This window comes from Parasteatoda tepidariorum, chromosome 5 (genome assembly GCF_043381705.1).
Source record: "Parasteatoda tepidariorum isolate YZ-2023 chromosome 5, CAS_Ptep_4.0, whole genome shotgun sequence".
Classification (NCBI taxonomy): domain Eukaryota; kingdom Metazoa; phylum Arthropoda; class Arachnida; order Araneae; family Theridiidae; genus Parasteatoda; species Parasteatoda tepidariorum.
In genome coordinates this window covers 3,549,867-3,568,622 of record NC_092208.1, presented here as the reverse complement: position 1 = coordinate 3,568,622, position 18,756 = coordinate 3,549,867, and the positions used below count along the sequence as shown (strand labels likewise).

Sequence of the window (18,756 nt, the reverse complement as noted above, 5' to 3'; positions counted from 1 at the left end):
ATAGTTTCACTAATCACTGCACAACAACTCAACTCAACCACTCCGTGCTCTTGAAACACAACAATTTATTTATCACTGATGTAATAAAGTAGTAAATTAACCTATATTAAGCATTTAAACCAATTAATTTAATTTGGATTTTACATTTTACTGTAAAAACATGGGTAATGTTTTTGCTTCGGGACTAGCTCCCCCACCTCTAGCAGAACCTGTACCATCACCAAATATGCCGGCTGAAGAAAATGTTCCCAAAAGTTCTCAGCAAAACTCTACTGATCAAAATCCTGGCTCACTTGAAGATCTACATAAAAAGTGCAAAGGTACTTATTAAGAAATTTGTAGTAAAATTTTCTTGTAAATAGCTCTGATGTTACCTACGAAAAGTGAATCTAGCTGGATAGAGCAATAAAATCCCATCCCTTACAGTAGATAAGAAAATAAACTGTCCCCAACTTTTTTTCTCAACCAAATTTAATCTCCGATTAGCGCATTTTTAATTGTATTATGTCTCTCTCAATAGAACCTCACCTTCTTTTTTTACTACCTGCGTTCTCGTTACGATTTCGTTTACGCACAATTTCTATATTTTTTTTACGCTAAAAAGCAAAACGTAACTTCGGATGAACTTCAAGAGCATGAACTCAAAGAGAAATTCCAAATTCAAATGTAGTGATGAATAGTGTAAAATTTATTACTAAGGACAAAATCACAAACATTAAAGAGGATCTTTCTGTAGAAAAAATTATGTTCTTTTGCCGATATTGCCTTATTGTGATCTGTTGCACCCACTACAATCGCCAAGGAGCCAAATAAATCTTAGGCTTCCAAATTTAAAAAAAAAACGGTAGACCTCTGGGGTAACCATGAGTTATACCTTATGAGCTGGTTCCTTTCTGTGGTGTTTTTTTAGTTTCTAGTGGGACCGCAAGTTTCCAAGACTTGGCTATTGTTCTGCCACAGATCACAATATGGAAATCTCACTGTTCTATTTCTCATTTTAAAAAGAGAATAAAAATACTTATAAGTTGCTATTTTGTTATAAATTCCGATTTGTAACACAAGAATTATTTAATAATGTGTAAACGTTTGCCCAGGGGTGGCTACGAGTTATACCGTTTGAGCTGGTTTTATTTAGTGGTTTATATGTCCATCCATTTTTTATTTATCTGGCTACAATTAGATCAATAAATATTTTTAATCCCACATTTGAGTTGCCCTTCATTCCATGTCATACTCAATTTTTTTTCCCCAGAGGTATTGCTATTGATTTTCGCACGATTTCTTGAACACCAATATTATTATGACAATGCGAAATATTAATTGCGCATTTTAGTTATTACTTTTTGACAGACTCAATTTGTGATGAAGATCTAGATAATAGGTTAGAGATAGGCTTGTTTAGGTAATTTTTTTAACAGATATTTCTATTGATCTCTGCATAATTGTTAAAAATCCCGAAATGTTCCCACGGTTTTATGATACTTAGAAATTGTAATTGTGTATTTGAGTATTCACGATTTAAAACATTGATTCTATTATTTTTTCTATTGATTTTTCGGCAATTATTGCCACTGATTTTCACATTCCTTTTAACTACCTGATATTTTTAATATTATATTATTTATTGCATCACGCGGATTGAAAAACCTACATTTGATTATCCCTCTTTGAAGTGTCTGATTCATGCAATTTCATCCTAAATCTATGTGGTTTTGTCTTTAATCTTATTTTATTATCTAGTTATTGCTACAAATTTTATAGTTTATTAAATCCAGTTTCTTTTCTTTTTGTACCAATTTGCAAAATTGGTGTTGTTTTGGATTTGTCATTGCATGCATTGCTATGACGGTCGCTGCTGTTTGATAATTTTTTAGAATTCTTTTTTTCACTTTTAATATTGTGATGCATTAAGTTGATGAGTTTGTTTCTTTTAGTTTTATACATTTATAATAATTTAAATATTTTTATATTCGTTTTATTATTAACTTATAATTACTGTCTTAACGGCAATACAAATACTGAAGAAGGAAGGTGACTTCTTGAAACACGGATAGAGCCAGGATTTGAAAACCAATCCGAGGACAAACATCAATTGAGTCAACTTTTGCAACCCATGATTTGAAATGTTGTGGCGTTTATTGGAGTCACTCTAGAAGAAAGAATCATTTGGCCAATGGGTAACCAGTGATCACAATTTTATATGTGACGACAAAACTAAAAGTGTTTTTTTCATTATTGCAGGGATATTATATATATTAAAAATAATCTCAATGTACACTGTTTTTCTAATATTCAACAACTGTCATTTGTTGTTAAATGATTTCTCTTTTTATAGATGTTTTTCCTACTGTTTTTGATGGTTCAAAATTCATGGTGACAAAAGCTTTGAGTAACCATTTCCAGATCAGCCACACTTTGAATATGACGTCTCCCAATCCTGGCTACAGATTTGGTGCAACTTATGTCGGAACTAATCAGATCAGTCCTGTAGAAGTATGCCTATCATTAAAGATTTTTTAATATTTTTGTACTTTTTGTCCTTCAAGTGATACCACTAGAAAGACTTTATGACTAATGACAGGCAAATCTCAACAATTAGAAAAATATTAAAAATATCAAAAGATTTCTTAATATTTTTCTATTTTTTGTCCTTGAGATGATACTACTAGAAAGACCAGGGGTGAGTGTATTTCGGAGATATCCTGCAATTCCGGGTTTTTTGCATTATCCTTCCGGGTGAAAAAATTAAGAGCAAGGAATGTGATTTATCTGGGAATATCGGGAAATTTCGCGTTTCTCTAGACCATTTGTTCTCATACTTTCGCTAATGGAGGAATTATAATCCGACGAAATTTTTGTGTAATTCCTCAATCTAAATTCCAAATTTTGAAACTTTCACTAATTTGGGCTAACGAGGTTGTTACATACGTGTTATTCTCTTGCCAAAGGGCAGAAATACACCAATTGATTATTTTGGTTTAACTGATTTTCACCATTTTGAATATTTAGAACTTCTCTGGAATCCGCTAGTATCGTGATTCATATTCACACGGTTTAAATACCAAACGTCAATTTTCACATTTATCTCATTTAAGAGATACACGTTGCAATTCATATTGACATGGTTTAAAAATTGTACACCGTGATTCATATTCACACAATTCTAAAATAAAATATTCATCAGATTTAAAGAATCCAACAACGCAATTCCTGTAAGAACTAAGATTAGTTACTATAAAGGTGTGATATTCACAGGGTTCATACAGACTCCTTATACTCCTTGGAAATAAAAAAAGTCTCCAAGGAGTACTTAGAACTACTTAGATTTCCAAATTAGTCCTTAGAAACTCCGTAGATTATTGCCTTGCATAGATGAACTTACTAAGTCCACTGATGAATTTGCTGTCCAAGCAGGGAAACAAAATGATATGACTTGGCTATAATAGTTTAAGTGGTTCGATCCTCGGGCCGGGCAAGGTTGACTCAGCCTTTCGTCCCTTCAGTGGGTCGATAAATGAGTACCAAGCATGCTTGGGGACTAAACACTGGAGGTTCCGCGTTCGGCTGACCCCCTGACCGGAACATCTGCTTCTGCACCCCAGAGCACAAGGTCAAGAAAACTGAGATGGGCACAGTAGGCCTTGGCCCTCTAGGGCTGTCGCGCCGCTGAGTTTAGTTTAGTTTAATAGTTTAAGAAAAACTTTAAAGGGAAAAAAAAATTTGAACTGCAAGAGTTAGAAGGAAAAAAAATAACAGCAAATAATTCTAATTTTGCATATTACAAGCAAACTTAATGATTTATTGTGAAATTTTTTTTTTGTGTAAAATGCCTTAGATTTTCTTATGCATTCAAATTTAAAAATGTAAGATTGGTAGGTTTTTATGTTAATCTTTAACATCTGTACTTTAACAAGATTTATTACAATATTTGAAACTGAAAAATTTATTTATGTGTAAAAGTGATAACTTTATTTAGTTTTCTTGATGAAGTTTGACAAAGTGAACGTTTATTTCAAAAGGGCTAGAAAAACAAATCCTATGCAAAATATACATTTTTGCAAGTTCTCTATGATAACCGCTTTTTAATTTTAAAAAAAAACTGTCGAGTTATTTTTAAATTTTGGACTCCTTGTATTTCTTCATCTGATCGGATGTATGAACCCTGGATATTCATCATTAGTGGGTAATTTAATTATAAGTATTATTTAAAAAAAATTATGTTAAATTAGAAACATGTATGGTATATAAATTGATATCTTGATATTGATTTTTTGCACAAAAAATTTTCAGGGTTTTTCACTTTGTGTGACAATCACCCCTAAAAGACAGATTTCAACAATTCAAAAAATGTTAAGAATCTCAGCAGCTTTCTTAATATTTTTCTCTTTTTTTGTCTTTGAGATGATACTGCTAGAAATACTTAATGACTATTCACAGACAGATCTCAACAATTAGAAAAATATTAAGATTCTCTAAAAAATATTTTTCTATTTTTTGTCCTTGAGATGATAGTACTAGAAAGACTTTTCATGGCAAATCCTGTTTCACCTCCACTAGTATTTTAAACTTTAGAGAAAAGGGATTTTAAGTATCCATGACGTTTCAAATGCCAAAGAAATATTTTCTATCTATCAAAACATTAAAATTAGGGCAATAATCCTCCCATAATTTGTATACACTTTGATATTTTGAAGAAAAAAATTGAGCATTTAAAACTCCATGGCTTACTCAACGTTTATCTTACTCTTTCTATACTTTAAATTATTTACGTCGTTGACAGGAATTTGCCTTGAGAGATTTCTCCTGTGTAATAACATCTACTTAATGGGCAGGCTATAAAAATACTTCACAAAATAGTAATTTTCCTTTTTGTCACAGTTGCATTGATTTTAGGCTTTGGAAACTGAACCGAGAACTTCCATATTTCTAGTTCCTTTTTTACTAAGACTAGGTCCCCATTTAAAATATGAAATTTAATCTTTTTACCCAGCAATTAATTTCACATTCATTATATGTATTGATAGACAAAGCAAAGATATTCAAAACAAGAAGAGTTATATATAGTTTGTCTGTAGTGAGAACTCCCCTTGTCACAAAGTTTGAGGCCATCTGCTGCTATAGAAACAAGAAATAGTGCATTTCAAAGAGGGGAGCTTCTTTCTTCACCATTCCCTTTCTCTCACTGACTTGAGCCAAAAGCTGTCTTAAATGATGACCCAACACTCCTTTTTAGGATAGTTAACCCTCATTACCATAGTCACTGCCATTGTTCCACGCGAATGGTTGAGGGAGTTCTTTACATATGCAAACTATAAATAAATATTTGATATTGAAAAAATTTTACTCAGTCAATATTTTTTAAAAATTCTTCATTATACTAAGTGCATAGCAAATGTTTCTGCTTTGTCGGCTTCACTGTCATCCGCTCATATGAGATGTTATGTCGACTTCTCTCTGCTCTGTGATAAATAAATTCAACTGTAATTTACTTTTATCAGTGAACTCAAGTTTGTGTTTTTGTTTCAGGCATACCCAATTTTATTAGGAGACATAGATCCTAATGGCAACCTAAATGCTAATATTTTTCATCAGTACAAAAATATAAGAGGAAAATTTGCAGCTCAGGTAATTAAAGTATATTTTTGTATAAAAAATTGCTTGTAACTGATAAGTTTCTGATTTGTATGTGCATTTTGTAAAATTTTATTTGAAAGTTACCTTATTGTTGATCCATATTTTCTCTCTGTTACTATACAATTAAAAAATGACATTTAACATATTTTACAAATGACTTTTTGCATATTTTGCCATATCTCGATAACTTTTTAATAGAATTGAAAAAATTTTGCATGTAATCAAGGTTGCCAATTCGCAGGAAGAATAGGGAAAACTTGGAAAATACGGGGATTTCACCTAAAATAACGGGGACTTGTGTTTATTTTCCTCTTTTAAAAAATGGTAACCTCTCCAAATGCAATCTGGGGGATATTTAAAGATATTTCAGCTATATTAAACTATTTAATTTTCTACAACATTATATGTTTTAAGTGTATGTTCAGCTGTTTCTTTCTTCATTAAGTTTTTCCAGCCTTTATAACTAGTATAATTAGCCTTATACAGCTCATACAAGAGCACATGACTGTGTTTTTTCTCTTGATATTTCTTGATTATTGATGTAGCGTTTTTAAAACTTCTTTTTCATCGGGTGTTTTTGAAAAGTGCTTTATTTTCCCTTTTCCAAATTGAGATTTTTCCTTTACCATGTTGATTTTCATTACGAATGATGCAGAAAGACACTGTTCACTGTTGTATTCAATGTTTTCACAATTAATTCAACCCCAATCTATTTCGGCACGTCGTCAGTTCGTAGCGTATGAAAACACAATTCGATTTAAATGGAAAAACAATTTTCAGTTTTCAAAAACAATGCTTTTTTTTTGACATGACGTTTAATTTAAAACCAGATAAAACTGTCAATTGTCAAAAACTTTCCAACCCTGCCTAATTATGATATTTTTTAAAGTGCTTAAAAATATTATTTGAGTGCTTGAAAAGTGCATAAAAGGTGCTTATTTTTTGTTGAATAATTTGACTATGCATCCTGATATGTATTGTGTATAATATGTACAGGGAAAACCAGATTTCCTCCAGATTCGAGTGGCAATCCTGACAATAGTAAAATTTGTTTATCCAAGAATAATTCCTAAGCTCCTATATCAGGACAAGCTAAGAGGCATGTCAGCATCAACTGCTTGTAATAAATTTTTTGAATCAGCTTTTGACAGGTATTGAAAATGACTTACTTATGAACATTTTCTGCAATTATATTTTAAAAATTTTTTTAAGGATTGTGTTCAAAGAAGAAGAACAGGAAAGAAAAAAAAAAAAGTCTTAATTTTCTCATTATGCAGGTTGTTATTATAAAGTTTAAATATTTTTTGTTTAATAATTTTTTGTTTTTAAATATTTTTTTGTAAAAATTAATGTAAAATATAGTTTATATTTATTGAGATATTAATAAAGTTTCAATTAAAAGCTTGAAGGGAAGCAGTAAAAAGTAGCTGTTTCCATAGCGTTAGCTTTGGCTCTTAATAGCTTTTTTCAAAGTTTATGTTATAAAATGGTTAACAATAATTTGTTTTAATATAGCAGCAGTTTTTGAAAACAGGATTGCCACTCCATTGGAAGAATAGGGAAAGCTCGGAAAATGCAGAGAATTTTGATTTTTTTTTCTTTACAAACTGGGAATTTAGTTTTGTATTTTTGTCTTTTAAATAACAATGACCACTCAATGCTTAATCTATGGGATATTTAAGGATGATATTCCTGCTATAAACTACTTCATTTACTATAACATTATTTTAGTATGTTCAGCTGTTCCTTTTTTTTCCTCTTACATTTTTCCAACAGTTAAAACTAGTATAGTTAGCCCACTATAGTTAGCCCACTATAGCTCACACTAAAGCAAAGGGTTTGTGTTTTATCTTAATATACTGTGTAATATATATACAGGAATGTTTTTTTCCCTCCAGATTTGAGTGGCAACTCCAAAGTTAGGAAATTGCATTAAATTTAAAGAATCTATTTTTGTTTTCAAGAAATAAATTATAAATGTACTAAGCTTTTTATTTTGAGTAATATTAAATTTTGTTTGTTTAAATCTAAACTATTCTATATATTTACTGAAAAATTGAAATGGTCAATTTTAGTTACTTCTTGCTTTGTCCGTTTATTCTGGGAGAAACACCTACTCTGATATAAATCAGTTTCACTTTTGATCTTAAAAGAAGTTTTTATCTCTTTAGGTTCAAGACAATAAATTTGTAGGCACCCAAGTAACGACTGATTACAGGGGGAGTAATTATACTGCGTCTGCAACTTTTGCAAATGTAGACATCCTGAATCACTCTGGTGTGGCAGTTTTGCAATATCTTCAGAATGTGACGCCTTCTATAGCAGTTGGAACTGAGATGGCCTACCAGTACGGCCCTCAAGTACCGGGTGGAGAAATAGCTCTGATGTCTCTAGCTGGAAGGTACACTGGTAAGGCTTTTGATCATTTATTTAAAGGAAACATTGTCAAAATGCACAAACTATGGCCCTCAATTTGGTACGAATTAACCCTGAAAAATTTTTAAGTGTTTATTTTAATTATTAAATTAAATAAAATGCTGTATTAGAAAGTTAAATTTTGTTATTTTATTATATCTTAAATTAGTCACCATGCTCTTTTGTTGACTTATTATTTTATTGCAAGTAAGAACTTGCATTTATTGAATCATTAACCTGTGAACCATTTTGTTTTTCAAATTTTATTTATTTCCTTGAGTTCAGTGCTTGCAATGAAAATTTATTACTTGCAAATTTTACGCATTACAATGTATATATATTTCTATATGTGTGTGTTACTTTACTTTCAGTTAAGAATCTAAATAGACCTTACAATTTTAAGATTATCGGCCTGCTATCAAAAAAATGTTTTGCATACCTTTTCTGATGTAATGTTGCTTTTGTCACTCAATATTTTTATTTTGTATTTTACCCCTTACTAGAATTTACAAAGCAACCATATGGGTACAGTTTCTACCTTAATTTTTTTTGATTTAAGACCTTCTTTTGGAAAGAAAGTTTGTACATTTGAATTACTTTTTACCTGCTACAGTGGCTTACGTATTACCAGAATTGGTACTCTGTGTACATTCAGACTTACAATTTAAATGCTCCAAAACATCAGTTCTTAAATATTTTAATTCTCACTGCCAAAAAAAATTTCTTTTGGTGGGCTTAGACCAACTGTAAAATTTCAGTTTTAAATAATTTTCATTTAATAATATTTTACAGTTACTTACAAGATTATTATTTTTTAAATATATATTTTATTTAAAATACTACGTGCATGTAATATATCGTTTCTAAAAAGCGTTTCTATGCATAAATAAAACAAATGAAAAAAGAATTATCAATTATTAAAGAAATTGTTATTGAAAAAGGAGCTTTTTTAAAATGCAATTTAACAAAAAACTTCAGCAAAATTTTTCTCTCTGTTAATAAAGAGTAAGATGCTGCACAGTGCTCGATTAATAACATAATTTGTGTTTTTTACATATCTTGGAGATCTTTGCAATTGAACTTATTGATGTTATTTTTATGTATTTTAATAAATTTCGTTTTTCATCTTTTGCTGCATTGTTAAAACTTTGTCTCTATTAAAAACATTGAATCAAGGTTTGTTATTGTCTATAATAAGCTTGTCATATGTTTTGTTAAATAATCTGTGTGAACGAGAATTATAGAAAAAAAAATTCATTTATGTTAGTTTCTCCTGGTTTAATCAAATAATTACCTTTTAGATTAAATCAGATTTTTAGATATTTNTTTTTTTTTTTTTTTTAAGAGAGTGGGGAAGATGAAGAAATGTTTGTTTATTTTGATTGTTAAAAAGTGTCCGGGAAATTGACCCTTCCGGAAAAGGGACGTCCGGATATGGGACGTTACACTGTATATCGTTTCTAAAAATTGTTTCTATGTATAAATAAAACAAATGAAAAAAGAATAATCAATTAAAGAAATTGTTATTGAAAAAGGAGCTTTTTTAAAATGCAATTTAACAAAAGACTTCAGCAAAATTTTTCTCTCTGTTAGTAAAGAGGAAGATGCTGCACAGTGCTTGATTAATAACATAATTTGTGTTTTTTACATATCTTGAAGATCTTTGCAATTGAACTTATTGATGTTATTTTTATGTATTTTAATAAATATCGTTTTTCATCTTTTACTGCATTGTTAAAACTTTGTCTCTATTAAAAACATTGAATCAATGTTTGTTATTATTTATAATAAGCTTGTCATATGTTTTGTTAAAAAATCTGTGTGAACGAGAATTATAGAAAAAAAATTCATTTATGTTAGTTTCTCCTGGTTTAATCAAATAATTACCTTTTATATTAGATCAGATTTTTAGATATTTTATGAAATTTTCCTATTATTGGGAAAGTTTCTTGACAAATTTTATTTTTTCTTCACTTGGTTTATTACTTTCTTGAATATTGTTGCTAAAGCATTGAATTAAGCTTCTTGCTTTGTTATTAGTTTATAGCTTTTATTTGTTAAACATTTCAAACTAATCAGAATTCCCTATTCATTAAAGAATATATATTTGTTTAAAATGGAATCAATGTTTTTCAATTTAAAATTATGAATTTAAAAATATAATAAAAACATTTAATGCTGATCTTAAGTCAAAAATATTAAGATCAGTTTTTACTTATTACTGTGGCATAGTTAATATATTATATTGTCTACAAAAATCTGTAAAATTCCCTGTATGTAGCATACAGGGTGCATAGCCTTTTTAAAATGTGCTTAAAGTTGCTACTTTTTGTTTTTAGCCATTTACAGGGTTGGTTACATTCACACAATTCCACAAAAGAAAGAGCATAAAACAGAGGGAGAAAATTACATCCATGCCTATGGTGGGATTCAAACCCACAACCACTCACCCCGTAGTTCAGTAACTACTAGACCAGTGATCGGCAACCTGGAATTTGAACATTCACTAATTACTTATTTTCATTGGGTTCAGAGTAGTCTACAATTACAAAGCTCCATCGTCACAAAATTGCCCTTTCCCTTTTATTCATTTAATTTAATAAAGAAAGAAATAATTGAGATGAAATAATTGAGAATAATAAAGAAAGAAATAATTGAGAATTTAATCTTAGAATATTTTACCTGAGAGAACATCCATTAATTGCATTAATTTTTTTTTAACTTGTTTTTTTTTTTTTAACTTATTGCCTTTTATATTTATTATTTTATGATTACTTCTAAGATAATCAGTATTCTTTGGTTCTTTTATTAAGAAACTCAATAATGTTTACAGGCAAGATTTTTTAAAAAAAGTGTGAAGTGAAAGGCTTTCTCTATTATAAATGCCATAAAAAATCTTATATTTTTCAGATTTGTCATTCCAAAAAAATTCATCTTTTAATGATTTGATTTAAAAATACCTGGTATAAAAAAATTCAATAATCTCAGTTTTGTGAAATATTATGAGTGTAGAGATCATATAATAATTAATGCCTGACAAACATGTTTAACTTGGGTACTCATTATTTATGTTTCAAAATTATTAAAAGCTTTTTAAAAAATCATTTCATAAAAGAAATACTTAGGCAAGTAATAAATTGTAATAAAAATTTAATAGTGGCCATTCATTATTTTATATTAGTAATATGAATTTATTGAAGTTTTCTTAATTCTTTATAAATTCAGTATGATCAATAATATTAATCTTGTTAATGTTTTGTTGAATAGGCTTTTATAAATAACTTTTATTTAAATCTTTCATTTACTTTTCTAAATAATACTTAAACTAATTATATCTTTTAATTAAAATTTATTTTTTAACATAATTAAATAAAGTAATTATTATTTTAAAAAATAGAATGAGCCAAGCAATATTAAATATATTTAAAATTGTACATAAATTCTTTTTTATGGTGGCTAATATAATCAAGAAAAGAGTTTTTTGTCAGAAACTAATTATTTTATCATGATCGTGTAAAGTTGTGGGTAATCATTTCGCATTTTGTTAATGTATTTATATAATTATAAAGAATTTTAACCCATTGGAAGGAATTTTTTTTAATTAGCACTCATATTTTAATTATAATTTTTTTTTTCTTAAATGCTTTTAAAATATTTTCCTAGTACTTAAAATATGCTTATTTTTTGTTGTAAAATTTGGCTACGCATCCTGTGTAAAATATTTCAAACATTACGTTATGGTTATTATGGTATTTCATAAAATTAACTGGGTTTTTTTTCCGTATTAATATAAATAAGCAAAAAATTGTGTATGTGTAGTAATAATATTTAACTTGTGTTATCATTTTCAGGTGCTAACTATACCGTAAGTGGATCTGTGGGAGCTGCTTCTATTCATGCCTGCTTTTGGCGAAAACACAACGAAAATATACAGGTAACTTATTCATTTCAGGGTGTTATGAATTGTTTTATAAGATATCAAGAGCATTGTGTGGAGGTAAAAAAAAATTAAAATCTGTTTTAGTAGACTCTGAGAGATTAGTTTTTAGAAAGTTTAGTTTAAAAAGTAGGGTTGCCACTCAACATCGAGAACAGGAAAATACTGGGAATTTAAATATCGCCTAAAATAACAGGGAATTTTGTGTTTTTCTATACAAGCAGTGATACATAAGGGGATGTTTGGGGAAATACAGGGATTTTTTTTCTTATTTTCGTCTTTTAAAAAATAGAGACCATTCAAGGTGCAACTTATAGGATATTTATGAATATTTTAACTATACTAAACTGTTTAATTTACTGTGACATTATTTAAGTATGTTCAGCTGCTCTTTTTTTTTTTCTCTAAGTTTTTCCAGCTATTAAAACCAATATAGTTAGCCCAATATATAGGGTATCTGCACACCTCGAAAGTTGTGGATTTAAGTTGCCTAAAAATCTATTTTTTAAAATGGAATTTACCCCCCTCGCATTATCACAGTGTTCCAATGTTCAGAATATCTGAATTTGTAACGAAATCCCCACTCACACTTATATTTTACTAAAATATAAATTGTTTTATCCTGTTCTTTAAAAATTATGATGTTCTTTCAAAGAATGAAAGAAGGAACACCATTTCTAGAGCGAATTATCTTTTAAACTTCTATGATTTCAAACTTTTTTTATCTATTTATTATTATTTTTATTTTATCAATTTAAAATTCTAGTTCCGGCTTTTTATATTACACTTATTTTTAAGAAGTAAGACAGATTTAAATAACTACATATATCTGACTGTATTTAGTTATTTTGCTTTTGTATTTTTTTCTATTTTATTGCTTCAACTCCATCTTTAATCTTTTTTTTTTTTTTTTTAAGTTAAAAATCAGTAACATGAAGATGCAGAACAGTTTTAGTTATACCTATTATTTCAATTAATGTTATTATAGTGCTTTTTTAAATTCATTGTTGTGTTTTTATCGAAGAAAATAGTAACTTCGGAAAGTATTGAAAAATTCTTGGAATTAGTCATGGATTTGAAAATCTAAAATGCAGCAGATATGCTGAATATAGCTCACACAAGAGCACAATAATTGTGTTTCCTCTCAGTATATTGTGCTTAATGTGTACAGGGAAAACACATTGAATTTTTTCCCAAATTTGGGTGGCAACCCTGAAAAGGGATCAGGTGAAAAAAGATAGACTAAAATAGATCAGTGGTATTTTCCTTTATAAAATATATTATATATGGTGAAATGATAACTTTGTTGTCTGATTGTTATGTTGGTTGTAATTGGATTTTAAGATAACCCATAAAAGTAAAATTAACTCTTTATTGAAAAAGAAATATTTTCCTTTGAAATATTATAATGTATATCTTTTTTTTATTATTTGTCCTTTTCTTAATTATTAACTTGAGATTGAGGTCGTGTCAAGTTTTGATTTCTACATCTTCATGCTTATAGTTTTATTTTTATGTAGTTTAAGCTCTTTTTATTAAATATTTCCTTCTAATGCTCCTTTTCCCTAAGGCTGTGGTTTCCAACTGGGGGCCGCATCCGGCCCGTGAAGCCTTTTTTTGTGGCCAACGAACTAAAATATATTAGTTATCATTTTTTTGCAGACGATTTTCGTAAAAAAATCTATATGGGTTTTAAATACTTTTCTCATTAATAAAAACCTAATTTCTTCGTTTCTGTGAAATTTATCATACCAACGGTGCAAAAAAAAAATTATTTCTCAGGTTTTGCATCCAAGAAAATATTTATTCAAATACAAAAATAATCATGTATGTTGCTCTTTTTTATTTAATTTTTTTGTAGTTTGTGAATATAATTTAGCATGTGTGTATCAGAAATTTTTTGAAGAAATTCTCCGATTTAACTTTTTGAAACCACTCATTTTGGACGAAAATATTTACACACACATTTGTACATTATAAATTTAAAATGTAAATATCTATTCTCTGGTGGTTGCAGCAGACAAACCTCAATTTTGTCATTGAAAATTTTGTGTGCTACTGTGTAAGTTTTAATACCAACCTTTTTATAAAGTTTTATATCTTAACAATTAGATATCTGTGGCACATTAATTGTTTAATACATGAGTGCACATTAAAGTTATTGTAGCCTGAATTTTTTAATGTGCAATTAAATATTTTTAAAAATCTACACTCTAGTGTAATATTCCTATTGGTTTCAGAGCTAGAAAAGTCTGTGCAAGGTTGGTAGCTTGGTAATAGTGTCACATGACTGTTGTTCCAAATCATAGTATTTAAAATACTATAATTTTTTAGTTTTTATTGCCCTCTATTGTTCTGTAAAGCAGTGTTTCCCAAAGTGTGGTACGCGTACCCCCAGAGGTACAGGAACAGTTTAGCTGGGGTACGCGTTCTTATGTGAATTGTCTTGCAACAAATGAAAATTTACGATTGCGCGTTTTTCTACTGACTATTTTTTTTTTTTTCAGAATTAACAGTTAATAATTAGTGGTGTCAACAGCCAATTGTGATTTTGACTTATGTGCAATTTTTTTGTAGTAAAAAATGAATTAATTTTTTTTATTAGTGGTACACAGCGTTACGAAAAATTTAGAAAGGGTACACATAAGTCATATGTTTGGGAAACACTGCTCTAAAGAAATGATTTGAAAAAAGCTTTTTATTGCATTTGCTTCTGGGTTTTAATGGCAGTTTTTAATTGTTCTAGGTTGGGGTTGAGGCAGAAACAAACCTGCGACTGGGAGAAAGTGTTTGTACAATCGGCTATCAAGTTGATTTGCCTAAAGCCAACATGGTTTTTAGAGGTAAGTATTCTTTTTTTTTTTTTTTTCCTTTCTTGCTCTTTCATATTTTATGAAACCTTAATTCAAGTAGGCAATAGATCAATGAAAAAATGAGAAATTTGATTGATCTGCACAGATCAAAGGAATGTTGATGAAAAATGACTTAGATAGTTATCAATTACTTAAAACTATCAAATCAGTTTTGGTATATCATTATTTTTTGGTGTCATTTAGAAAAAAATTGGATCAATCGGTTGGCAATCATTGGTCGCTCCGAAGGTTCACAATAGGTGCAACCTTTGGAGAAAGGGTTCAAGCCAGCCAGACTGGGCATCAGGTCAGCCCATTGTGTTATTTCCTGAAGATAAAGAAGAAAGTATTTGAGTGGTTTTAAATATAGTCATCTGAATGGTTGCGAATTAATTTAAAATGCTTCAGAGTTTCGTGTCCTGACCGTTACCACTTCTTTAAAGCATGTATGAATCAACTCTTAAAAATGTCAAAGAGTCTTATGTTTTAAAGTCAAAATTATAACATCGTTGATATTAAAGAATCTTGCTATATATAATTTAAAAAATGTGAAATGATGCGATTCACTTAAATTATTTAAAGTTTAATTTTAGTTACACTAACCTTAAATTTGATCAAAAGCTCTTCAGAATTGTTTTTTTTTTTCTGGAATAATAGAAAGAGATTTATTTACTTTGATTGTTAAGAAGTATCTGGAAAATTGTTGTTTATGGTAAATGGGCACCCATGTACAGGATTTTGTACTGTGTATAAATGTGAAAATCAAAGCATTAAAATAAGTATAATATTATATAAACTAGCAAGAGCATTTTATTTTATTTTATAACCGTCGTTGAACAGCCGACCCAACTTCATGGGTTTACGACTACTAACGTTCAACTCCGTAGCCTTGTAATTTTGAACTAATCCAGAAGACAAGGAAACTCCTGGATCAGTACCCCCAGAGGTATTGATTTGTTGTGGGAACATGGAGGACTTTGAGACTCGACAGATTTAACGTGCATCAGTTACCATTTACTACACGGGGAGTCTTCGGCCGGCGAGGATCGAACCCACGACCCTTTGGATCTGGGCCCAGCGCCCTAGCAAGAGCATTAAAAAATTCTGACATTTTGGAAGATTATTAGGAGTGCCCCCTTGCCTATCGCTCCTACTGTGACAATCAATTCAAAATTGAAAATGCCCCCTTGCCTATCGCTCCTACTGTGACAATCAATTCAAAATTGAAAATGCCCATGTCTTAAAAACTATTTCTCGAGTCTGACCCCTGTTCTAATCTTACTAGTCGACGGCTATTTGTCTACATGTTGCTGCATATCTTGGTTGCTTTTATATCAATCCTGATGTGCAGCTTCTTAATGATTTCAAAAATTACCTAAGATAACAGAAAAAAATGCATGAAATTTTGAATTTTTCTTTAGAAACTGGGTAGTTTTTTAATAAAAAGTAACCACTCAAAGGGCAATTTATGAGATATTTAAAGCGGATGTTTCAGTATATTAAACTATTTCATTTACTTTAGCCTTACTTGTTATAAGTATGTTCAGCTGTTCCTTTTTTCTTTAAGATTTTCCAGCAATAATGACTAGTATAGTCATTCGAATACAGCTCGTACAATATCACAGTGTTAGAGTGTTTTTCCTCTTAATATATTGTGTATATATATTATGTACAGGGAAAACACAGGGAGTTTTTTTTCTCCAAATTTTAGTGGCAACCCTGCTAATTTGTGTTTTTAATTTTCCTATCTTTATTAAATACAAATGTTCAAAAATTAAAGAAAAAAGAACTTTTTTAAATAATGTTTAAAAATATACGTTTTCTTGACAAGACTTGTATTAGTGCCCATCAATAGAGGTGCTGCCAGCTTTACTGGATTTTGCCAGTTTCTCCTGGACTACTGGTTTAATTAGAATTCTCCTGGTTTTTTCCACACTTTAGAAAATTCCTTAAACTTGTGGAAGCTTCCTAAAAAAGTCCCTATTGAGATAGAATGTTTGTACAGATTATTGCTTGCTTGAATATTTAAATACCTAAGTATTACTAATACATAATGAAGCGAACCTCGTTTGTCGAAATCAGTTCAAAATTTCTTTTTTTATTAAATGTTCAATATATATTTTATTCAGAACTCTCTTTTTAAATTAATTTTTAAAAAAAATCCTTTTAACTATCTTTGATGAATTAAATGCCTTTTAATATTTAAAATTATGAGTATAAATAATACATAACATTCCAAATATGTTTAATGTCAATCATAACTGGAAAATATTGCAATGTTTCTCTTATGATGACTACAAAAATTCCCTATGCGTAAAATATTTAGTACATTATGCAACAATTATCATGAACTTTATATTATTCCGTAAAATCTGCTGAATTTTTTCCTATCCATGTTGGCAACTATGCAGGTGATGCTAGTTGAGTGTATGAAATAGTTTTTTCGTAAATGTACTCTGTAAATGTATTCTGTACATTGACTATTGTTTTTTTTATTTTTTATGTAGGCATGGTTGATACCACCTGGAATGTTGGAGCTGTTTTAGAAAAAAAACTTCATCCGTTACCTTTCACGCTGGCTCTGAGTGGAATGATTAACCACACTAATGTGCAGCACAAATTTGGAATCGGTCTCATCATAGGATAATTAATTATAGAACATTAATTAACAACTTTCTTACAGTGTTGAATGGACAATCAATGTCATTTAACACATGAAGCATAAGTGGACAATAGTAGTGCAATTGCAAATCATTACATGAAAATTTTGCATTTGTTTTGATGAATTTGTACATTTAAGTTTTCATCTGCTTACATAGTTTTTTGTTGTTGAAAAGACTAGTATAATTAATAAATAAATCTGTACAAAAAGTGAATCAAAATGAATGTCTGTATTTGTGTTGAAAAAGGAAGATTCCAATAAACTGTTAGTTTTTGATTTCTTGCTCTTTGTTTTCAGGTTTTATGCACTCTCGTATAAGAATGCATTTTCACTTAGTGTTTCTGCCATTTGAAATACAATATTTATTGTAGTATGAAATTTTAGTCTAGGGTCCAAGTTATTATATTTAGAATTTTGAAGTTTTTTTTTTTTTTGAGAAGATATTTTTAAAAATGCTACTTAGCTTTAAAACTACGAAAGGTGATGTTTTAAAAATAAACATGCGCACCTGGAAAGTCATAGATTTTGATGTTAAACAAAATTTGGCATGAAATGTCATGATTTTAACGAGTTAAAAAAAAATCATGGAAAGCCATGGATTTAGGTCGTTGAAAAATCTAATTCTTTAAATAGAATTTGTCCCCCTCCCCCCTAATTTCACGGTGTTCCGAATATCTGAATTTGTAACAAAATCAGATATTCGGTCAAACTCACAGTCATATTTTATTAAAATATAAAACGTTTTTATCATGTTCTTTAAAAATTATGGCGTTCTTTCAAAAACTGAAAGAAGGAATATCACATGAAGATATATAAATATATGAAAATGCAGCATATAAATAGTTTGGTTATACCTATCATTTCAATTAATGTTATTATAATGCTTTTTTTAAATTTATTGTTGTGTTTTTATCAGAGAAAATAGTAAATTGGTTAAAATTCTTGGATTTAGTCATAAATAGTTATGGATTTTAAAATCTGAAATGTAGCAGAAACCCTGAATAAAGTAAAAGCTATTTTGTATTCTGCTATGTAAATTGCATACCATTTTTTTAATTTTTTATTGAAAACGACAGTGTTTTTTCACATTTGGAGAGTCATGGATTTTTATCGAAAAAAATTGGATCAATCGGTTGGCACCATTTCTAGAGCGAATTATCTTTTAAACTTCTNCCTGAATAAAGTAAAAGCTATTTTGTATTCTGCTATGTAAATTGCATACCATTTTTTTAATTTTTCATGGATTTTTAGTCATG

The 18,756-nt window shown here is 29.2% G+C and overlaps 1 protein-coding gene across 1 annotated transcript; it reads left to right on the top strand.

Moving 5' to 3' along the window:
• The first annotated feature begins 12 nt into the window (after nucleotides 1-12).
• LOC107438043 (mitochondrial import receptor subunit TOM40 homolog 1) lies at nucleotides 13-17,776 on the top strand. The gene is made up of 7 exons (XM_016050203.2): nucleotides 13-320; nucleotides 2,336-2,493; nucleotides 5,527-5,625; nucleotides 7,806-8,043; nucleotides 11,901-11,983; nucleotides 14,733-14,829; nucleotides 17,346-17,776. The coding sequence occupies exons 1-7, from the start codon at nucleotides 161-163 to the stop codon at nucleotides 17,483-17,485; spliced, it is 975 nt and encodes a 324-aa protein (XP_015905689.1). The 5' UTR covers nucleotides 13-160; the 3' UTR covers nucleotides 17,486-17,776.
• Nucleotides 17,777-18,756: the final 980 nt, after the last annotated feature.